This window comes from Schistocerca cancellata, chromosome 9, assembly GCF_023864275.1.
Source record: "Schistocerca cancellata isolate TAMUIC-IGC-003103 chromosome 9, iqSchCanc2.1, whole genome shotgun sequence".
NCBI classification, from domain to species: domain Eukaryota; kingdom Metazoa; phylum Arthropoda; class Insecta; order Orthoptera; family Acrididae; genus Schistocerca; species Schistocerca cancellata.
The window spans coordinates 397015454-397040817 of record NC_064634.1 but is presented as its reverse complement, the minus strand read 5'-3'; the positions used below and the strand labels follow the sequence as shown (position 1 = coordinate 397040817).

Sequence of the window (25364 nt, the reverse complement as noted above, 5' to 3'; positions counted from 1 at the left end):
CTGTTACTGCTAGTACCCCATTTAGAACGTTCTAATGGAAAGCAACTCTCAAAGAACATGAGAAATGTGTTAGGGAAAGCATTGTATTTATCATCTATGTTATCGGCACTATAAACATCCTGCCACTCTTGTTCCTTGACAAGGTATAAAAAAACTCTCGATTCCTATTGGATTAACTTACCGACATAGTTTGTAATTAAATATGACATTGGTTTGAGTACAAAAGCCTTTTAGAGTTTAAATTTGTGCCATTCACGCTTTTACGCCCATCTAGTAATGAAGAATGAATAAAAATATTGTCTATGCCTGTGGTACTGTTCCCCTGCACCCTAGTTGGAAAAAACACGGTCTGCATCAGATCATATGAATTTAGGAGATCTACCTACATCCTTTTTCTTGCACCATCATATACAAAATTAATATTGAAGTCACCACATATAACTAATTTCTGGTACTTCCTACCTATAAACAACAACAATTAGAAGTTTAGTTTCACTAAGTTCAACTGCCCCTGCACAACATTAAAATATCTGTTCAGTGCAGTGTCTTGATTTATCTACGGACTCAAATGGGATACTGTTTTTTTTACATACATAGGCACTCCCCCAACCCGCAAGGAACTCCTTGAGAAACAGCCAGCTAATCTGTATCTGGTAAAGGAAGCCTCTGAATTGTCAAATTATTTAAGTGGTGCTCCGATATACCAATAATTTCAGTCAACATCTATAAGCAGTTCACTATCTATCTCTAAAACCTCTTATATTTTAATGAAATATGCTAATTCCTTCTCTACTTGGAAACATTACATCCTTGGAAGGTGAGTCCCTAGTTAGAGGGACTTCCTTTAAGCAGCTATACCTATCAGCTGACAGCCTGACACTATTCTGGCAATACTTTCAGAGAAAGGAAAGATTGATGTGATCAGGCATTTTCCCGTTCCTCAAACAAAAAGACAAGTAAAAGCATTTCCTGGATTAATGTCATTTTTTTAGTAATTTTTTCTGGACCAGCTTTTGAATACTGATGTCTTGCTGCATTTTTTGAGTAAGAATTCCACCTGGTTTTGCTCAAGTCAATGCCAAAAGATTTTGATGCAATCAAGGGAGCCTTAGTCAGTGCAAACCTTTTGCACCATCCGGATGTGAATAAAGATTTTTGTCTAGCTGCAGATGTGTGTTTTAACAGAATAGGGATATTTCTACTTTAAATTTGAGATGTTGACAGAAAGCCTGCTGCTTGTGCAATAAGTTTTGCAAGCAGAGTTCTCACAGCATGTGAATGATCGTATACAGTGACAAGAGTTAGAAGGAATAGCGGCTGCTTGGGTTTTCAAGAAATTTAAATATTGCCTGTGGCGTAAACATGCCAAAGTTTTCTGTGGCCACCAAGCATTGTCATTCCTTTTAAGCATACTGGTCCCTCTCTCTTCATGAGTTTGACTTGAAACTGCATACATAGAAGGAGAACAGAACATTGTTGCGCATACTCTTTCACATCTTCCACTAGGTCTTAATGCATTTATAGAGATCACTGAGCAAATGCCCAACTGAATCCATACAGCTCACTGAGCAAACATCTGACTTTCTCATTTTACTCATACATCAGGGCTCTTTCTATTCTGATTATTTACAGATGAATCCTCTGCAAGATGTGGGTCACTAATGGGGAATTGTAAAACCAAAACTCCCACAAAATACTCATGATAAACAAATAAATACTACATTACAGAATTTCCAGGCATACAAACAAAATAGTAGCCTATTGTTATTTACCTATTGTGTCATCAAGTTTTGAAATTGTATATTTTTTGCTAGAAAGCAAACCCTTCAAACCAATTTTGTCTGACTGAACTACATCCTATAATTCTGACAAAGCCCTTGGAGTTAGTATCCTTGAATACTGTAGGACCCCACCCTAGACTAGGGCAGGTGTGTAGTATGTCATTGCTTTACAAGATGTCTTCACAAAATAGTTATACACTGCCAAGAATAAACATCAGCCACCATTAAAAGGATCTCAGAACACTACTTGCCTAGAGTTAGCAAAAGCCACTGCTCTTTTAACAGGCAACATCTTGGATTTTACAGGTGGAAAACTTTTTTGAACGACAAACAAATAATGCACATTTTAGTTCTGATTTAGATTTGGAAGCAGTCTCTGGAAAAGATTTTTATGGAATTCAATAGCTTTATCAGGATATGCATTCCTACAAAACAGACTAAATCTGTAAAATACTTAGCACCTTTTGAACAAATTATGCACATTCTTTCAAAGGTTTTACCATAACAGAACTGATGTCGTGCAAGTCTGAAGTGGATGCCTGGATTACACCCCTAGTTCGGATATCACCTGATGAAGTTCCCCAAGAGGAAAAGGTTCATCTAGCTCTGATAAATCTGAGTGAAAATGCAAAACAGGGGGGAAAAAACTCTTTGACAAAAGGCTACAACATACTTGTGAATATCAAATTTGGGAAGTTGTTCTTAGAACACATCAAAAATCAAATAAAGAAATTCAACTGTATGTGGCAATTACTATACTCAGATCTGTGAGTGATCACCAATATTCCACATCCTGGATCTTGTTTATTTGTCAATTAAAATCCAGGATAGATGCGAGCTTCATTTCTGCACAAAGACTTAAAGAAATTTGTGCACTGATCACTGGCAGAATGAACCTGTTATTGTAAAAGCATTATATATAATATAATCAATAATACACAAAATGCAGATCTTATTATTTACACATTAGCCACAAGTAGAAAACCTAGGAAACTGAAAACAAAGATATCACTGCAAGGATGGAAAGGAAACGAAATGAATGATAAAAATTTTTACTGCACCACACTGCCTACTCTATGAACCACTTACAAGATAAAGGGCCAAAAGAATTTTCATGAAGGTAAGTCTTCACCAGTAACAAATGCACCTGACACTAGAGGCGAAATGTTATTAGATTAAGGAAATAAAGCAATTATCATGTCAAATCACAAGAACGAGTCTGACTCAGGACATCTTTAATTTTGATAAGTGCATACTGTGTAGATCATTAAGACAACATAGAGTAAGCATTGGAGAATAAGAGTGCTGATGGTACCTAGCTGACATTGTGAGTGTGTGGTTGTGGCTAACCTATTAGGGGCCAAGCACTTTAGTTCATTTATGTGTTAGTAATATAGCATTGGGAATGATGCAAGAGCAGGTCTTCCAATGATATGGAGGATTAATTACACTGTTCTACAAAAAAAACTTTTTTCTATTTCTGATAAAAAATGTTGTGATCCTAGTTGTATTTTGAGTGCTGAATTGAAAACTGTTTTTGGTTTTTTTCGGTCAGGGATAGTTTATGAGTAATCGCAATTTTATTTCTCTTTTCAGTTTCTGATATAGTGCAGCAAACGTGAGGTGAAATTCGACAAACAAATGCACGTCTTTATGATGTTATAAGTTCATCACATTAATGGAGGGTGGGATCTAACATATAACACAGTAACCTTTGTCTATACACTTTGAAGCATTTATTTGACATGAGAAATTACAGAAAATCAAACAATGAGCCACTGCCTTGTAATGCACATCACGTTTTTCTCTTGTATTGTGAATCTTTCTTCTCTCGAATGATATTCCAGCAATAATCTGCTAACATAGAAGGTACCCAATTCCCTTCATAGCGCCTTTCTATGGTAGAAATGTCTTTATGGAATCTTTCCCCAAGTTCATCCGATACGTCACTACAACTCTCTGTGATGTAGTGCAGATGAGAGTCCATCATATGTACTTTCAAAGACATATTGCACCCCAAATCCTGATATGCTTTGATCATATCCTTCACCATTGCTTTGTAGTTAGTAGCTTTTCTTCTTCCGACACCATCTTGAAACAGTCCCATGCAGTTTTATCTTTATCAGTTAAACATGCTTCAAAATTTGCATCTTTCTGCAGCGCCCTGATTTGTGGGCCCACAAATACTGCTTCCTTTATTTTTGCAGCTGAAAGACGGGGGAATTTGGCAGCTAGATATGCAAACCCACAGCCTGTTGGATCCATGGCCTTCACGAATTGTTTCATCAGGCCAAGTTTGATGTGAAGCGGTGGAAGTAGTATATATTCAGGAGCTACCAGACTTTCACGTTATACATAATTTTTCACCAACTTTCCATCTTCACCTAGGCCATTTCTTTTTTACGTAGTGAGAATTTCAGTCTCGACTATCCCACTCGCAAAGAAAACAGGCATACTTTGTGTAGCTTTGTTGCATTCCCAGTACCATAGCAATTACCTTGAAATCTGCACATATTTTCCATTTGTGTTCATTGTATTTTAATGAATTCAGCATCCTTTCTACGAATTCGTAATTCTCTCTTGTCAAACTAGCGTAAGCTACTGGAACAGAGGGTATTTTATTTCCGTTATGGAGCAAAACACCCTTCAGACTTGTTTTCGATGCATCTATGAAAAGTCTCCACTCCTGTGAAATATAAGTGAAGTTCAGCACTTTCATCAGGCCAGCAACCTCATTGCAAAATGTCAGTGCTTCGTCAGTTGAAAAATAAGAAAGAAAGGCATGTTCTCTGTGCCTGAGCACACTGATTTTAGTACATTGGTGCAGTAGATTAAACTCTTGTAATCTTGAACCAAGCAGCTGTGCCTTTTGTTTACTTAGTCCTAGATCACGTACTAAACCATTTAAATCTACCTGTGTTAACAAATTTGGCGATGATTCACTTGTGCAGTGATATAAAGAATCATCATCCGTGATTTCTTCAGTACTACTAATTTCACTCTCACTCGGAATTTGACCTCGAGCTCTTGAAGGTACTGGAAGGTTGTTGGAATGCTGCACTGGCATTCTCGCTGAAGGCAGATCTGGGTAAACAATGTGCCTCTTAGACTTTTTGTTTGTAAAACCCTGAATTTTTGTTAGACAGAAATAACAATCAGTAACATGGTCCTTAGGCTCCCTCCACACCATGGGAACAGCAAACAAAGCCACATTCTCTTTACTTTTCCACCACTGAATTAGTTTGCAGTAACATGTAGCACAACACAAATGTGGTGCCCATTCTTTATCTTGGTCTTCTACCTCTACTCCAAAGTAATGTTTGCATGCTTTCTTTATGACTGAAGAAATTTTCTTCCTATTTCTGGCAAAAGTGAACTTTCCACAGATGTAGCAGAAGTTGTCCGGCTTATATCGACATCCACGACGACGTGGCATTTCTGCAAATTTAAAAATACCACTTTGGTAATACACCTGTATTAAATTAATAGTAGGGAACTAGAGGAACGCTGATGTGTAAAGACAAGCAGTCGTTTTACCTTCAGCACCAGGCTCAATCAGTTTACACACAGGAACTAAAAATTTCAATCGTGCTCAGAAATATGACAGACAGTTACATGTCAGCCAAAACACCCACTCGTTAAGACTGACACAAATTGCGGCTAACACCACTGTTGTAAACTCGATGCACCTGCCCCTAGGAGGCAGCGACCGGCTGTCGCCGTTCGAGTTAGTGAGATGTTTCAGGTGATGTTAATGACATAGGTGTGGCGGGGGATAACCTAATGATGTCTGATTCTTCCCACCTGCTGTTGCACAAAAAATTATCACATATTTTTCTATAACGTCTCTGTGTTTGCCATGAATTGTGAATATACATATATATATATACATATTACATAAAAAGTATCCCTGACAACGATATTTTGTTTACATATTTGAATTTCCCATGGTAAACTGGTCTAGAAGCACATACTTTAATATCAGAAATAGAACCCATGTCGAACAGTGTTATTGAACACAGTTGTAGAAGCTGAAGTAGGACCCCACTGTTCCAATGTTTAAGTATGTGTGTGAATGTATTGAAGAGAGAAGTCGGGTGGAGTAAGGAAGCACATGTGGGTACTAACTACGAAGATTATGACAAGTAACATTGCTCTGTTCTCTCTATTGAGTCAAATGAGATTACACACAAAGCTATATTGGTGTATCAGTTGAATCAAAGGGGTATGATCTAGACATTGAGGGATGAACTACTTATTAGATGGTGTTTAACTGACTAGTAAGGAATTGAAGTGCTCAAGGAGATTAATTCTCTCACTTACACCTGGAGATACGACTACTTACATAAAAGCATTAACGACATAGAATTTTAACATATTATACATTCTGTTACATGGAACTCAGTCTTGCATACTGAATGATAACTAGAGCATACAATGCAGAATACAATTCAAGTAGAACTTTATACAATAACTCAGCATGGAATACGAAATTAGTGATGTGAAATTTAAAGAAAATAAATTATGAATATTATTGAGAAAAGGTGAAACACAAACTAAAAGAATTAGTTCAAGGCTGATGTGGCACCACCTTGAAGCAGGCACGATTTCTGAACAATGTCACTCGGGATAAAACTTTGTATGTAAACATGTACATATTCTTAATATTGAATGAGGCAAGTGATAAGTAATTTTGAATGATCACATTTGTAGAGCACAAGCATGGATACCGTTAACAAATTCTGAGTAAAAATAAGGACACACATGTTGGAAACAATTCAATGTGAAGATATGATGAGGAGCTACATTCTTTGCTGTAGATTCAATATGTATTTAACTTACAATATCTCCTTGCTGTGGAATTACCTGGAGCAATAGAATACAATTGAAAGGCAATTTCTGTCTGATAATATTCATTTACAGTCTGGGATAGACATTCATATTGCTGATATTATGATTAATTGAAATTATACACAAAATAAAACAAGAAATATGAGAAAGTTGTGCGTTTCTGTGGGTGTGTTTAAAAACATCGAGAGAATGACAGTAATCTGATAGTAAAATCATTTAACACACACATGCCTAAGTCTACTCACATTGAAAAAGAATAACCCAATAGTGTTCTCAGAAAATTCACTGTAATAAATTGTTGCTGTTCAGAGCCATAGTTTTGTAAAAAATAGAAAGACTTCAGTATCACAGATTTATTTTGTTCTTTAAGAGAGTACGAAAACAAGCTTATTTCAAATTATGGGTAAAACGGTTCTCATTAACCGGTACATTTTATGTAGTGAAGGATTACTTCAGTAACACAGGGTAGAGGTTACATAACTAGTAATACAAAGCAGTTAATAATAATTCAAATCTCATATCACTTCAACACACACTTTTATACTACAATGCTTTCTTTTTTTTATTTTCTAGAAAACTTTACAACAAAACTCTATGAGCTGGACATCTCACTCATTACAGCGGGATGCTGATTCTGCAGTTAGCAGCCCTCACTAATATGAATGTATATACAATAAAGATTTAAACACATTGAGATTAAACTCCCAAACCATTCCACAGTAGTGTATGAGCAGTCCAAACAAAAGATTTTAGAAAACATTATTAAAAGTTGGTTCACCAGAGATAAAGAGCAGTGCAAGTTGACAGAAGGAAAAAAGATAAGAGGATAGCAACAAACTCTTGAAAAGACTATAATACATATAATAATATAATTTGGAACATATGTTACATAACAGTTATTGAACAAGAAAGAGCAGCACAAGAAAAAAATAAAATAAGGTACTGTACAACAGATGAATGGGAAGTGACAATTCATACCCTAACTTATGGGAATTGCAGTTTATTTCTGTAAGAGTGACATATCACAACCCAGCAAATGATAAATGAAAGGAATAGCAGCAGGCAGTTACATTATGGCTATGAAGCTGAAAATGTTACAACACTGTAGATTAAAAATAAATGCATGTAGTGAGTGCCCAGTACACAACCAGCAAGCAGCATCTTTATAAACTGTGAAATTTACGCAATATTTTCAGACACGAATATTAAAATTTTAAAAAGTTTTATTACAGTAACCTGTAGTCATCCAAGTAACAACTTAAAAAACGCACATATACTTTTATTACTACATACTTCCTCATTTTGCTACATAGGTTTACTCTGCCGAGTGACAGTAGTGAAGAGCTTACCCACATTTAGTGAGGGCACTGCCAATGCACGTATACACACACACACACACACACACACACACACACACACACACACACACATTCTCTCTCTCTCTCTCTCTCTCTCTCTCTCCTCTCCCCCCCCCCCCCCCCCCCCAACCCTCCATATAAATCTTTATGGTATGAAAATAGGATGGATATCACTCAATTTCAAGCGCCGACAGCAAGTTGGACATTCCTTTGAGCTCTTTAGAACACTTTTAATACAGTTCTGACAAAACAGATGGCCACAAAGTGTTGACATCACCTGACGACCTTGAGATGGTGAAAAGAATTCCAAATTCTCCAGGCAGATTGGGCATGCACTATCGGCCAAGCTATTCTTCTCTTCACCCTGCTTTGTTTTGTCAGTCTGGAACTCACTGTGGTGGAGACAGCACTTTTTCACATCAGTCACATTTTCTTCAGATGAAGCATTATTCCGAAACGTCGTAGGAAAACTGTAACAACAACTCCAAAATTTGAAGCAAAATTTTGATGCAAACACATAGGATGAAATGATCATAAATTTTACAAAATTTCTTACACAGATTTCAAGTATCAGTAGTGCCAAGCATTAGCGAACACAAAGAGAATGTCATGTTAACAAAAAATTCAAATTTGATAATAATTATGTTCTGCACTCAGGTGAATACTCAAACTCTTATTTGATCGAGTAAGTTCATTTCATCTTTCATTTGTCAAAATCTATTAACAGAGCCCATTATTTCAGTGTGGGTTCAAACTATATAATACTCCATTGGCTGTGGCAGCAATTATGAGAAAATTTTATTTTGTGTTTAGAGCATTTCACAGTATTGTTAGAAGCCCAAGTTTCTGTACAAAGCGATACTACGGTAACCTCTTAATATTTTACTAAAACCATAACTTTTTCCACTGCTCCATCAAAAGGTTCAAATGATGCAGGACTTCATGGCTAAAATAAACCTATAGCTTATAAGTAAACTAGTATGACATGTGGTCACAAATATTTAATTATTATCTCAAAGAATCAAGTTAAGTAATTATATTTTTATCTCTTTGAGCGTATATGTCGACAATCCAGGTACAAGTTGAAATTCCCACACCACAGTGTCATAGCACAGCAATAGAGCAGCCAAAACAAAATGACGCAGCCCCTTTCCACTCAATGGTCTGCTCTTCTAGCAGCATGCTATGAAACTGTGGCATGTGTGTTTAAAATATGTACCAGGATGGCAGATATGTACCTGCAAATAGAATAAAAAATTAACTACGTAATTTTCTATTACATGTGGGGAATGGGAGTCATGCCCAGAGCCGGAGATTATTCCACAACCCTCATCACTGCCCTTTATGTATTACCTATCTTCTGCCAAGAAGGTTGACTACATCTTAGACTCTATATGGATTGATTGATTATTAAAGTTAATAGGGACTGGATGGAGCGGTCATCAGTTCCTTCTTAGTTTACAAATCGAAGCCTCTAATGGATTAAGTTAGGAGATACAGGTGAACAGACAATTTTATTACTATCATCTGAGGCACCAAACTAGGTAGAAGTATATGCAAGGAAAGACAACCATAAGCAGTAATAAAACATAAAATGTTGCAAGGGAGGGTGACAGAAAACAAGTTGAAACCCCAGAGATAGTTCTGTGGTGAAAGGTCAAGTTTTACACCCACCCGACCAGCAAACCCTCAGCCACTGTAAAATCAGAATGCTGTCTTTGCTGAATAGTAAAAATGTACAATAAGAAACAAATTTAGGAAATAATGATCTGTATAAAAGCATACAGAGGTTGAAATAAATACATGTCATGCAGGTCTACAATTCAGGGGCAGATACACAGTCAATTCAATCTTTAATCATTTCATCTTTGGTGTAAAATACAACGAGAAGAAGAATCAAGTTAAAATATCAATAAAAAGTAATAAATTACAGTGAGGTGACAGATGTGTGGGTCGAAAAGGCAGGGCTCCCCTCAGGACCTAGCATGTGGGAAGAAATTGGTTTCTGCAAAGAACCTGATATGGGAAAATGACTTGAGAATTGGGAAAAGAATACTCTTGGAGAGAGTTCTCTTTGTACTCTCCATTAGAATTGATGGGGGGGGGGGAGTGTAAAGGAGCAAATATTGATAGCTGAATGTGTTCCACATGCCACTGCAAAAGGGGGGGGGGGGCACTGTATAATAAACATTGGTCAAGTTCTGTGATCCCTTGTTCTATTAGTTTGCGTAGGTCAGATATTTTAACACCATCCCACAAAGGATTGTGGGCTTTGAAATCATCCAGCAGGAAGAGAAGCAGGGGTAGCTGATAGATCAAGTTAACTATCTCTTCACATGCCAACTCCCTGTCTGGAGGGATATAGACATTTCAAAGAGCAAAATCCATATGCATACAACCACAGCTATATGGAGTGAGTGGTAGTTTATTATTAAAAATGCCTGTGAAATAGGGATGCATGCTTCACAGAACAGAGTTTCCTGAAAAGCAACACTTAGTACATAAAATTACAGAAGGTATCTGATACAGTAGATAAGATGATAATGGTCTCACTTCAAACTGGTGGTGAAACTAACAATTACTACTCCACTGAATGCAGGGCTAATAATCCTGAATTAATTTTACACAAACTTTGATACTGCATGTGCAGACACTTATAGCAAATAGGTACTCTGCAGAGTTTGAATATCTTTGGTTGACATGGTAACAGAATCAATTGTAGTCATTGATCAACACATATTACATGATTAAACTAAATACATTTCTCTTCTAAAGATATGAATTTGCAGCCACAATTCAAATGCTAAAGTGGAACAATCCTGCATTAATTTATGTATTCAATTCTAGGCTAGGTATAATCCTTGGAACCAAGTAGCAAAATTCAATCTGAACACGAACTACACTACCGTCCCAAAATGAAGGCTGCACCACAACATAGTTGTATAATGCCATTTGCCTTTGGAAGGGACACTGAACTAAACGCAATGGTGTCCATAGCCTGTTCTATTAATTACTGGCTGACATCGAACTCTGCAAGGCAGTGCTCATCTGTTGAGTAGGACCACATAGAGGTTACCTTTCATTATGGGGACAGGAGTGTTATGAGTGTGAGGACTCCATTGCAGCAGGGAATGGGGAAAAGTCCTTAATGCAGATATAGCGGAACAGGAGGAAGGGGATCATCTGCCCCCACAACCAGATGACTATCATGGCTTGCATTGGAGGAGATGTGAGTGCCTGTACCCTTGCATATTTGCAAAGTTTGTTGTCATTTGAATTTGATGATATTTTTCCTGTGGTTCCAAATACAAAAGACAGTGAAAAGCTTTGTACTCCTATGTCTTTGTATCCTCCTTTAAAATGAGAAACTTCAAAGACCAAAGGATTGCCCTCCATGGCTGATACATATTGGCACCTGGTCTCATTCTACAGCCATCTGCTGTCTCCACAAATGGGTAATTTGTGAGTGTGGAGATATGTGCCCAAAATGAAAACAATTAAAGCATCAGCTGGAAAGGCGGAATGTATGGCTTTTACCTCAAATTGGTATACCATTACTTTTAACTTTTCAAGTAACATTCTCCCTTCAAAAGCTAAAACACAAGCACCAATTTCCACTCTTTATCTGTTGTCTTTGTTAGGTGTAGTAAATAAACTGAACACCTTGTTGTTCAAGGTTTGTACACAATTCTTTGTGTGTCAGCAATGTGAAATCATGATACAAATTAACACCCTGGAGAATGTTGATGGTCTTGTCGAGATGTCATAGTGACAGGTATGTCACTGAGCTTCTTATAAGGGGGTGGGGTTGGGGTGTATTATATGGAACCACTTCATCTTTTACTAATTGATGCTAAACATTTTCATTTTCAGAAAGAACTCACCATGAGTACAGGTACAAACAAGGTATTGAGGGAAGTTTAGCACTGCCAAGGAAGGGGAAAATCTTGAACTCATACCTTTCTGTATTGAAACAATATATTCTCTCTGGTGAAACTGCTGGATTTATGTGGTCATCAGTGTGAGATTCTCCCCATGGGTGCCACCTCGCTGCAGCAACAGCTACCCAGCATGGTAATCGTTGTCCAAAATACCCGTGCCCCAAACTCGAAAGGTATATAATCCTTGGCATGCATAAATAGTGTCCTGGCACCAACACAGTGTTGTCAAAGGCTGTGAATAAGCAAGTACCCGACAACCTCCTCCCCCTCCCCCCCCCCTCTCCCCACCTTCACAGAACAGACTGACACGTGTGTTGGACTGTGTGTGTCAAATGTGTTCTAATCACAAGAGATGCTTATGATATTATTGCACAATAAAATGAACAGAGTCAGAGAAAAGGTATACTCATTGAAATAGTACAATCAGGGAGTACAATTACAGCAGAGGAAAAAAAGGAGTATTGCAATAGCTCAGTGCCCCAGGCTCACCACACACATACTATTAGGGTTATGAGCTCTCTAGGGGATGTTTCATATTCTTTACACTTATTTCTTCATCAGTGTGGACACAAGCCAGTGCATACATACCCAGAGCTAGGGAATTTTAGCATTCAGATACACTTGTGTCTTTGTTGCTGCTGTTGAGTAAAGATATCAGCTTTTGAGAATCATCATTCTTTTGCTTAACTACAACAAAATTCATTAATCACAAAATATACTATTATTATACACTAATGAGCCAGAATATTATGACAATTTGCTTAATAGCTTTTCCATCTTTGATCACTGATTCTCGGGTCTCAGGGATCCCACAGTTGGTTGGTAGGTTTGTGAAGATATGTGGCATTAATAACTATGCACAGGTCATGTAATTTGTGTAAATAACAGACCGGTGATTTGCGTAAGCAGCAATGGCATCTGATAGCAACCAAGGTGTGTTCCATAGGATTTACATCAAATAAATTTGATAGCCAAGACATCAACATGAATTCACTATAATGCTCCCCATACTGCTGTAACATAGTTCTGGTTCTGAGACATGGGCAACAGGCTATTTTCCCATGTTAAAAACATGGTTTGGATGTTATTTTGATTCATTATAACATTTTAATAACATTTAAGATCAATATTCTCACAAAATATCTGTGATTTTCATGTAAATAAAGCAAAAATATCATTGAATATCAAGATATGGTCAGATGATTGAAAATGCTCCGTTACTGACTAATGCTCTGTGCTGTCACAGACTAGGAATAAGACAAAGCTATATGGGTGTTATAGGTGCCTTAAATGAAGTTACGAAGTTTTTATGTACTTTTTCTGCAAACAGTTTATTTATTTAGTGATGGAAAAAATAATTGTAGCTTTTAAGTAACAGTAGAAAGGAATTGTGTGAATGCTGATAGTGGAAGTCTTGCAAAAGTTAATACATTTATACTTCACCCATTTAGAGCCATTAAACTCACTCAAAACTAAGGAACTATAGAATTTTTGCAAATGTGTCTGTATATTATAACTAGATTGTCAACTATCAGTCATGAGCTATGTCCCAAAGCGCAATAAATTATTCTTGGCAAAACTTAGTGCAGATTTCCTGTGTTTAACACACATAGGAGAGATACTGCCTCTACCCGGCGATTGGTGGTGCAATGGGTAGTGTATGAGACTGTGGATAAATAGGACACATGTTTTTAAGTTTTACATGAAATACAAAAATAGTGTTAGCAAGAGTTGTTTGAATTGTGGGATGTATTATATATATAGCTTCACATTAGTCGTAGTCTGAGAAATGGACAATAGAGGATAAATGCATTTCCTATGCAAACAAGCGATTCACTTTTTTGGAAATGATCAATGGACATCATATTATAAATATTGACTGTCTACTGTTCTAACAACTGAGCTACTGAATAATTGAGGTGTAGTTGGGTAAAACAACAATTTTCACAAAGAGTTACTGAATGATTCTATTCTTTGTCGTAATAGTGGGAGAGCACATTTCAGAGGTAAGTTAATGTTAACTTCGCAGTGAAACACATTTTTAATTAAGTTGGTGAACTTGTGCATCAATGTGGTGGCAATTTGCCAGTACAGTGCAATCACATTTTATGTATCTTCTCATTCTATAGAACACTCAAAAACATCTTTCCAGAAGTTTTCATAGATGTATTTGAACAGTATGGTACTACACATCATTTTTAACCCATTTTCTGAAATGTAAATTCCAAAACAAGACAGCACTGTGAACTAACATTACGAAAGTAGGAGCAGCGAGCTAGCTAGTGATGTCGCAAGCATCACATGACTTGAACAGAGCATTTTAGTGGGCTTTCAAATTATTTGGATTTCATTTTGATTTTTATAAAATATTACTGATATTCAAGGGGGAAAAGCATGTTAGGAGCATAAAATGAGGTAAATGATCATTTAAGATGATTTCCAGGAAACAGTCAAACACCCTATTATACTCCTGAAAGATGACATCGCTGTTGGGGAAGACATCAAGCATGAAGTGATGCCGGAGGTTCGTAGCTGTCAGTGCATCTTCAATTACTACCATAGGTCCCATGCAAGTGCAAGAGAATGTTTCCCATAGCATCATGCTGTTCCCACCAAATTGCATCCGTTGCACCCTGCACATTTCGAGCCACTGTTAACCTCGATGACAGCGTTTCTGAATACGATAATTGACCTAGTGTAATAGGTTTGTTTATAAATAATTATTCTGCTACCAGTCACAATTACCTTTGTTTACTTTTCACATGTCGCATTCCAGGAAATGGTACCCATTTTCAAGTGCGTTTTTTGTGTGCATTATGCCATTTCTATGTAATGTTGTCAATGTGAGAGAGTCTGCTTCATTTAGTTTATGTTACTGCAATGTAGAAGAAACTTGTGAGTTTTTAGTTAGTTATCAATCTTTTTATGAAGTTAATGGCGAAATTTAGAAGACTTTGTACTTGCAGTTTTCTTATGGTCCATTTGTGCACACACTAAACACCACACACATGTTGCTGTACACTTTAAACATTGAAAATATCTTACATAAACAAAACAGTTACAAAGGTGTTCCTACAAGTAGTAGTAGTAGTAGAAGGGTTTTGTGGGCGCACGACAACAAGGTCTTCAGCGCCCGTTCAGTATCATAGTGAGACGGGTGTCAAGGAAAAACTCAGAACATTTACATCTAACGCAACATAAAACGGAACATAAAACACGGGGAACAATCATTGAAAAATATGTGCTCACCCACACCGAAGCGTGGGATGAAGCAGGGCGTCAGCAGTAAAACATGGACAACACAGGAAGAAAAAGGTAGAGGGAGCTAAAACAATGGAGCGGATGGAAGTGGCTGGCTGACCGCAAGGAAAAAAGGGAGGAGTCAGCCACTCTGCAATACACTAAAACCGCCAGCCTAAAAGTTTAGGCCAGAGTCCAGACACATCACAAAACTTAAAAACCCTAGACACACACGTCTCATCGTTAGCTAAAACACAGGGCAGATCCCCATCAACTTGTGCTTCTGCCCTTGCATCATGGTATAAAACACAGTCCGTTAAAATGTGCCGGACAGAGATGGGCACACCACAAGCATCACAAATCGGGGGATCCTCCCGCCGTAATAAATAGCTATGTGTCAGAGGACAGTGCCCGATCCGAAGACGTGTGAGTGCCACCTCTTCCCGCCTGAGCAGCCGGCAGGAGGAACGCCACGGCCGAGTGGTCGACTTTACCGACCGCAGTTTATTGGCCGTCACCGCCAGCCATTCGTCCTCCCACAACTCCATGCACTTCCTGTGGAGTGCAGTGATGACTGACTGCAAGGGGATAGGACACTGGACCACATCCTGCTCTCTGCAGGCCTCCTTGGCAGCCCGATCAGCCTGTTCGTTGCCCCATATGCCGACATGACCAGGCACCCAGCAGAAGGATACCTCTTTACCCCGCCGTTGGAGCAAGTACAGTTTGTCATGTATCAGCTGGACCATCTCTTCAGTCGGGCACAGGTTCTGCAGTGACTGTAAGGCACTAAGAGAATCGGAGCAGAGAAGAAATCGATCGCCCCGAACTCGATTCATCTGCTCCAGTGCCGTCAGGATCGCGTGGAGCTCCGCTGCGAAAACGGTATATTCAGCAGGGAGGCGAATCCGGGTAACATGAGCAGGGAACACCACAGAACAGCCAAGGAAAGTCTCCTGTTTGGAGCCATCAGTATAAACGACAGTGAAACCGCGATGCACATCTAGAAGGTTAAAAAACAGAGATTGGAACGTAAAATCTGGTGTGCCATCTTTCTTAAAATTAGTCAAATCTAAAATAAGTTTGGGTCTCCGGAGGAGCCAAGGTGGAGATCTGCTCCAACCGCGACGTAAAACACGAAGACCAGCCATAGACATCGCACTGAGGCAATCCTGTGCGCGAATCCCATAGGGCTGCGTCGCACGTTGCCGGTTATGAAACAATCGTGCCAGAGGAGGCTGAGCAACGGTATGGTATGCAGGGGTGTAGGGTGTGGACAAAGTTTTATACGCCTGGCGCACTGTAAGTAGCCGTCGCCGCATATGAAGTGGCGGTTCACCAGCCTCTGCACAGAGGCTGGGGATGGGGCTAGTTCGGAATGCCCCAGTGGCCAACCGAAGCCCTTCATGGTGCACAACGTCCAACATTTTTAAGTAAGAAGGCCTCGCAGACCCATACACCGTGCACCCATAATCGAGCCGAGACCGCACAAACGCCCTGTAAAATTGGAGCAGACAAGTCCTGTCAGCTCCCCATGTACTGTGGCTAAGACATTTTAAAATACTTAAAGCCTGAAGCGACCGCCGTTTCAGGTCTTTAAGATGAGGTAACCACGTGAGCCTCGAGTCAAAAATGAGCCCCAGAAATCTCACCGTGTCTTTAAAAGTAAGAATAGTATCCCTCAAGCGCAACTCAGGAAAGGTTAAAAGCGAACGAGAACGGTTAAACAGAACACATACAACTTCTCGGTGGAAAACTGAAAACCACTCTTCTTCGCCCAATCATCCAAACGCCTAATCGTAAGTTGCAACTGATGGGTTGTCGTTGCAAGGCTTGAAGAAGAGCAGAACAAAGAGAAATCATCCACAAACAAAGAACACTGGACAGGACTTTTCACTATGGACGTAATGCTATTAATAGCGATGGCAAACAGAGTCACACTTAAAACGCTACCCTGAGGGACACCATTCTCCTGCTCAAAGCGATCAGACAGGACGTCACCAATTCGGTATCTAAAATATCGTGGCGAGAGGAAAGACTGAATAAAAAGAGGAAGACAACCACGAAAACCCCATTCGTGAAGCTGCTCCAGGATGAGACGCCTCCAAGTAGTATCGTAGGCCTTCTCGATGTCGAAAAATACACCTAGAAGGTGATGACGGCGTAGGAAAGCCTGTTGGATAGCCGCCTCCAGGAGGGCAAGGTTATCGAAGGTGGAACGAAACCTCCTGAACCCACACTGAAAGCGACTAAGGAGTTGCCGGGATTCTAACATCCAGACAAGGCGGCGGTTGACCATCCGCTCCAAGGTCTTCCCTATGCAACTAGTGAGGGCAATGCTACGGTAGCTACCTGGGCTCGAGCGGTCTTTCCCGGGTTTTAAAAAAGGGATTAAAACCGCCTCACGCCACGCGTCAGGAAAGTGACCCGACGCCCAAATGGCATTAAAAAGTGCGAGGAGGATTTCTTTGTTGCGCACTGTGAGGTGCCATAGCATACTGTAATGGATCCTGTCGTGGCCACCAAGGCACAGGTGGCCTCTTCCGGTGGCCTGTGGACTGTGGAATGGATGCTGCAGCGGCGTGGTGGACCGTTTTGGTAATATGATCCACCCACATCTCAACATTCGCACAGTGGTCGAATTGGGCCAACTGGCTATAAAGTGTCCAGTCAGCTCCACTGAGCACCCATCGTGGTGGTCTCCTTTCGGGGCCCACGCCATCGGGCAGGTGAATCCAGATTGGGAAATGATCACTGCCGTGCAAGTCAGCGACCACTTCCCAGTGAGCACTGGCGGCAAGAGCCGGAGAGCAAAGCGAGAGATCAATGGCAGAGAACGACCCAGTCGCTGTGGAGAAATGAGTACTCTGTCCTCCATTGAGCAAGTAGGCACAGGATGACAGGAGAAGCCTCTCAATTGCTCTACCCCTGGGGCAGGTAATTGCAGAGCCCCAAAGCACATTATGGGCATTAAAATCACCACAAATAATGAATGGCTGGGGGAGCTGGGTAAGAAGGTCGGTGAGGGCTGCTTCATCAAGAGCATCATGTGGGGGCAAGTAAAGTGAACATACTGTCAATGGATGACGCACGTGCACGGACACAGCGACGGCCTGTAAAGTCGTCGTAAGTGAGAGAGGCGAGGAGTGGTAGTCCGTCCTGACGAAAATACCTACGCCTCCTCTAGCTCTCTCTCCACGCAGGTCGTCCTTTTTATGGAGTGTGTAGCCTCGTAGCTCAGGGGAGTAAGATGGATGGAAATACGTCTCCTGGAGACAGAGACACAGTGGTCTACCCTGAGACAGTAGACGAAGTTCCTCCACATGCGTCCTGAATGGGGGTAGCACCTTCATCCTGTCTCTCCGACGGGGCGGGGAGACCGCAGCAGGTGTAGGGGCAGGCGTGGGACGAGATGATTGCCCCACACATACATCGTACTCCATCAACTCTGGGGAAGAGTCAGATGAAGCCTCACGTAAAACAACATCCGCATGGTCCGATGGTTTACCACGGGATTTGACGCGCTGTTGCTGCTGGACGGTAGCTTTCTGTGGTTTGGTGGACTTTGGGGGAGCTGATGTGGGAGTGGGAATTGGCGCACTGGGTTTGGGAACAGCCTCAGCTGTTGGAGGCGTTAGGGGCTGGCCCAAGTTCGCCACTGTACCTTTGTCTGCCGTTCGAGTAGGGGCTACTGGCTCTGAAACACTAGGTGCGTTGCAAGTGCACTGACAGCTACAGGTGTTAGTGCCAACACTCACCACCTCGGTCTGCGTTGAGGCATCGACTTTTGGAGTAGGCTTCTGAACCAGGGAGGCAAAAGATGTAGCAAATGTGGGAGGTTGCATCGACTTAAAGATCTTCTTGGCCTCACCATAGGGGATACGCTGGGTTGTTTTTATTTCCTGGACCTTGCGTTCCTCTAAAAATATGCGGCAGTCCCTACTCCAAACAGGGTGGTTCCCAGAGCAATTAATACATTTTGCCGGACGCGAGCAACCAACTCCTTCATGAGCAGCCAGACCACAGTTTCCACAAGTCGCTTCGCCTTTACAGCCTAAGGTGGTATGCCCAAAACGCTGGCATTTGAAACAGCGCATTGGGGCCGGGAAATAAGGCCTCACACTAAGGCGAAGGAAGCCAGCTTTAACATGTTCAGGAAGTTTTGTGCTACTGAAGGTCAGAATAAAGGAGTCGGATTTGACAAGAGTGCCATCAACCCTCTTCATGATGTGTTGGACATCAACGATACCTTCTTGAGCCCACTCACGTTGCAGTTCTTCCTTGGGAATATCAGCTAGATCTCGGCATGTCACAACACCTTTGCTGTAGTTCAAGGTGCTGTGCAGTTCAGTGTCTATGGCATACTCTCCAAGGCATTTAGCAGACTGAAGTTTAGTGGCTTGCTGGGAAGTGGAAGTTTCCACTAGCAAGGTTCCATTACGTAAGCGCTTTACCGATTTTAAGGAGCCACAGATTCCCTCCAATCCCTTTTGTATATAGAAGGGCGAAACCTTCTCGAAACTACCCTCCTTCCGTTTCACAATGAGAAACACATTCGGATTACCAGAATGTATTCTGTTACCTAAGACTGGACTTTTCAAAGAAGCGCCGGAGTCAGGGGGACTGACTACACGGGCCCTCTTAAGAGACTGGGTGTTAGAACCTTCCAGCAGCCCACCCTTTCCGCTGGGAGGAAGAAAAGAGGAGTTCGAAGGATCCATCTCGGTCCCACGAGCAGCTAGAGAACTAGAAGTCCACCTAGACAGAGCCCCGCGTGCCTAGGTAAGCTTTATACAACTGAGGTGCGGCAGGTTCCCCAGAGGTTGCCCGCTATCGACTGTTCCACCTCAACAGCCATGCATCTCATCAGCGCGCAGCACACCTTGAGATTGAGGGGTTTTTTATAGAGGTTTGTTCCATCCTCGCGATCCGGGCGGTCAAGCCAAGATCCCCATTCCCTGAGACACACAACGTTCCACCGCCGCGCCGCACGGTGGTCGCTGAAGTACGCTCAGAGCTTACGGTGACGGGGGACTGGTGGCGCCTACCAGCTCAGGAACCCCGGGGTCGCCAAGCCCGTACCCAGCAAATAAATGCTGAGCCCCTGGGGGCTCCTACAAGTAGTCCACAGAGATAACATTATAGGTCTTCCACAGAGTATGATGTGCTTTTGTACAGAGGTTATTTATGTTAACAATTTGTATCATAATTCACTTATATCGATTTTACAATTGTGCTTATTTCTATGTGTTACTATTTTTATCTAAGTATACTATCAAAACATCTGAAGAAATTCACTTTCAAGTTTTTTGTTTAATATTTTATCTTTATATTTTCTGTAATGTGAATATATCTCCAGTTTTTCTAGCAAATCCATTTTATGTCCTTAATTAGGCGGTGGAGTACACTGACATGTTTGAGTAAAGCTTGGTGATGTCAACATACCCATACAAGAAGCTGTAACAGTAATACAAAAGAACCTTATGAAACACGAAAAAACTTTCACACACAGAGATTGTCGAATTTATGGAACTCCTTCAGCTAACCCTAAGTTACAACTACTTTACCTTTAATGGCAACATTTGTGAACAACCAGAAGGCTTATCAATGGGATCATATATATCTGGTATCATAGCTGACATATACATAAACCACCTACAACAAAATTATTTAAGAGGCAAGAACCTTGCCTAAAGAAAATTGAGCTTTATAGGAGACATGTAGATGACACACTGCTGTTAGTGAAAGAGGATATCAAAGACATCACAGACATTCTAAATTACTTCAATAATCTACATGAGAAAATTAAATTTACAGTGGAACATGAACAAAATAGGAGCATCAACTTTCTGGACCTAAATATTACAAGACACAACACCACATGCACATTCAAAATTTATAGGAAAACTGCAATGACCGATACCACAATCCCTCCAACCTCATGTCACCCAAATATCCATAAACAGGCAGTATACAAGCCAATGCTACGTACGACAACCAGAATACCATTGAACCAAGAAAACATGCAACAAGAAATAAACACAATGAAAAGATTGGAGTTGCCAATGTTACAATGTTTCCATGGTTGACATAATACTAGACAAAGTGAAACAATACCCAGATGCAAACTGCACCACAGAAGAAAAAGAGAAAAACAAATGTATATCTAGTATCCCACACATTGGCAATGTATCACAGAAGATTGCAAATATTTTCAAAAATCACAAAGTAAAAATTGGGTTTTCTACATCTAATAAGCTACAACAAAAACTAATACATAATATAAAGTGTAATAATGATCCATATTCAGACTCTGGAATGTACAAGGTAACATGCCACAAATGCTCTATTGTCTGCCTCGGACAAACAGGCCAAAATTTCAACACCAGGTACACAGAGCACCCAACAGATGCACTACATCAGCCATAGCAACAGACATATATAACGCAGGACACCCATTTGGAAAAATAGAGCAAAATGTCAATGTACTCCACCGCCTAATTAAGGACATAAAATGGATTTGCTAGAAGAACTGGAAATATATTCACATTTGAGAAAATATGAAGATAAAATATTAAACAAAAAACTTGAAAGTGAATTTCTTCAATTGTTTTGATAGTATACTTAGATAAAAATAGTAACACACAGAAATAAGCACAATTGTAAAATCGATATAAGTGAATTATGATCCAAATTGTTAAGATAAATAACCTCTATACAAAGGCACATCATACTCTGTGAAAGACCTATAATGTTATCTCTGTGGACTACTTGTAGGAACATCTTTGTAACCATTTTGTTTATGTAAGATATTTTCCATGTTTAAAGTGTACAGCAAGTTGTGTGTGATGTTTAGTGTATGTGAGACTCTGCACAAATGGACCAACATTCCTCTAAATTTTGCTACTAACTTCACAAAAAGATCGATAACCAACTAAAAACTTGCGTGTTTCTTATATGTTGCAGTAAAGTCAACGAAATGAAGCAAACTCTCTCACATTGGGAACATCACATAGGAATGGCCTAATACATACAGAAAACACACTTGAAAATGGGTATCATTTCCTGAAACATGTCGCCTGAAAAGTAAATAAAGAAAATCTTGACTTATAGCAGAAGAATTATTTTTATATATATATATATATATATATATATATATATATATATATATAAATATATATATATAAATATATATATATATATATATATATATATATAAAACTATTGCTTTCACAGTCGCAGGCTTTCAAAACCATTTATAATGGATCAAATCAGATGACCTAGTGTAGGAAATATGTAATTCAACTGAAGAGCCAAAAAGTTTGCATTGGTTGAACGTTCGAGTCCTGATGGTCCCTTGCCCACAGCAATCTTAACTGACGAAGTTGCTGTGTTAACATGTGAACATGTAGGGGTGGTCTGTGTGGAGCACCATGTTCAACTATGTAGGATGAATAGTGTGCTCCAAAATGTGTGCATGAACTAGCTTTGTGCTCTTTTGGCAGAGATGCCACAGAACACCAATTACTACTTTACAGAGCAGACACTCGTCTGAGCCCCACGTTCTGTGAAGAGTCATGGACATCCAACAATTTAGTGCATAGTGGTAGTGTCACTCCTCCTACTTCTTTCTGTAGATGGTCACAACAGTAGCACATGAACATTCCACCAGCTTTGCCACTTTCGAGACACTTGTTCACAGGCTCTGCGTAATAATAATCTGCCCTTTGTCAAAGTCACTTATCTCAATGGACTTCCCCCTTTGAAAGCCATATTGTCATTATGGTGACCCCCAACTGTGTCTGCTCCACACACTTATATGCTTTTGTTACTATGTCACATGCCAGCAATGCCACCAGGTGTCATCCAGTGTCATGGCAGACAGTGGTTTTGGTTTAGCAGTGTAATTTCTAGTTTCATTATACCTGCCACAAAACACCCTTTTGTGAACTCACTGTGTTCCTAAGCAATAATGTTTATGCCTGCTTTCATATTTCTTTTCTCTTTCAGATACTATCACTTTAAGGAAATAATGTCTCCTAAAGTAACATTAAAAAACTCAACTTTCATCACATTTTCATGGAAGAGACATTTGTTGAGAATGATTAATAATTCTAGTGGATTTACTATGACTTTACAGCCATATTGAGTGAGAGAGTGCAGCAATTAAGGTATCTGGAAAGTGTAGAGTTCAAATTTTTGCCCAGCCATCCAACTCCATGTTTTCATTGGTTGCCCTAAATCATTTAATGTGGAAGCAAGACAATGGCCAAACCTTATCATCACACCTGTCTTAATCATTGTTCCATTTCTGAGGGCATTAATTTCAACATGATATAAAACTATCTTTGCATCGAACACTCTGTACTGAACAGACAACTTTTACATCACCAGGGACTGCAAAAACAGTAACCATCACTTACAGACCAACAAATGAAAACTAAATAATTAAGTGCATAATCTAATTTAATTTAGATGGCATCTAACATTGGAAGTCCAAAGTTACAACACTGTTATTAAGACAAATATTGTCTGCCATCACTGAACTGTGCCCTCTATAAGAAATTTGTGGACTCTGGATCTCTATAGTGTCACTAAGCATGTCAAAGATCTGTTCTTAATTTCAGTTTCAGGTGGAACTATGTTCCCATCCTCTTGATGGGATTTTCCTAGCTGGGAAACACTTTCGGAGCTATCATGTCATATTGCAAAAACAGTTGAACTCATTTGACACTGAAATACTTCCTTTCTTCCTTTATCGTCAAAATATCCCATTCAGCAACATATCTTTTCAAAGTTTCATGTCACATTCAGTTTGCACTCTATAATTTTCATAAAAATACTCTGAAGAGCCAAAGAAACTGGTACACCTGCCTAATATCATGTAGAGACTGAAAGCAAGAAGTGCCGCCACACATTGTGGCATGGACTCAACTAAGGTCTGAAGTAGTGCTATTGGGGGCTGTCCATAAATCCATAAGAGTACGAGGGGGTGGAGATCTCTTTTGAACAGCACATTGCAAAGCATCCCACATACGCTCAATAATGTTCATGTGTGGGGAGTTTGGTGGCCAGCAAAAGTGTTTAAACTAAAAAGAATGTTCCTGGAGCCACTCTGTAGCAATTCTAGATGTGTGAGGTGTCACATTGTCCAACTGGAATTGCCAAGCCTGTCAGAATGAGCAATGGACCTGAATGGATGCAGGTGATCAGACAGGATGCTTACGCATGTGTTACCTGTCAGAGTCATATCTAGACATATCAGGGGTCCCACATCACTCCAACTGCACACATGCCACTCCATTACAGAGCCTCCACCAGCCTGAACAGTCCCCTGCTGACATGCAGGGTCCAGGGATTCATGAGGTTGCCTCCATACCCATACAAGTCCATCCACTCGATATAATTTGAAGCGAGACTTGTCTGACCAGGCAAAATGTTTCCAGTCATCAACAGTCCAATGTCTGCATTGACGGATCCAGGCGAGGCATAAACCTTCGTGTCATGCAGTCATCAAGGGTACACGAGTTTTATTGAATGCTTTGCACACTGACACTTGTTGATGGTCCAGCACTGAAATCTGCACCAGTTTGCAGTTTCCTGCAAGTGAAGTGTACACCAAGTTCAAAACACAAGGAAGTATGCATAACAGATGCACTACCCCAGGCTGTAACTGATGACGAATCCAACATTACATCTTGTAATGCGTTTGAAGATATTATTCTGGGAAGTCCCAGTATTTGCACAGTAAAAAAAAGGAATATGATGAAATGATTTAAGAGTTTTTCAACAAGTATTGTTAGTATGGAACATTAAATGTAAATTCTCCTCTGAAATTGGGAAACAGAAGGAATTGAAATTATTTCTACAAAAAAACCGCATACCAATTTTAGGAGTCAAGAGTTTTAGATTAGACTGTAGCTGATATGCAACATTACAGAATTTATAAGGGAAACCAGCACTATCAACAATATAAAACATGCCAAGTTTTGAGAAACATGTACGTTGAGAAGGAAAATCAATTTAAGAATAAATGTAAGGAAATATCAAGCACACTTACAAACCAAAGTAGACAGTGAAAGATTGATCAACATGTGTAAAATGTTCCAGTTAAAACTGATAACACATTTTCACAAACTACAAAGAAAAGGCAAACATACATGCCTTCAAATCTGAATCTACAATAATTTCAA

At 39.9% G+C, this 25364-nt stretch overlaps 1 protein-coding gene across 1 annotated transcript in view; it reads right to left on the bottom strand.

The window, feature by feature from the left end:
- Positions 1-8103: 8103 nt before the first annotated feature.
- Positions 8104-25364, bottom strand: part of LOC126101080 (uncharacterized) — a 40886-nt gene continuing 23625 nt past the window's right edge. Inside the window, exon 3 of the mRNA XM_049911759.1 lies at positions 8104-8460. Coding sequence (XP_049767716.1) covers positions 8136-8460 — 325 coding nt within the window. The 3' untranslated portion in view covers positions 8104-8135. The remainder of the gene's footprint in view (positions 8461-25364) is intronic.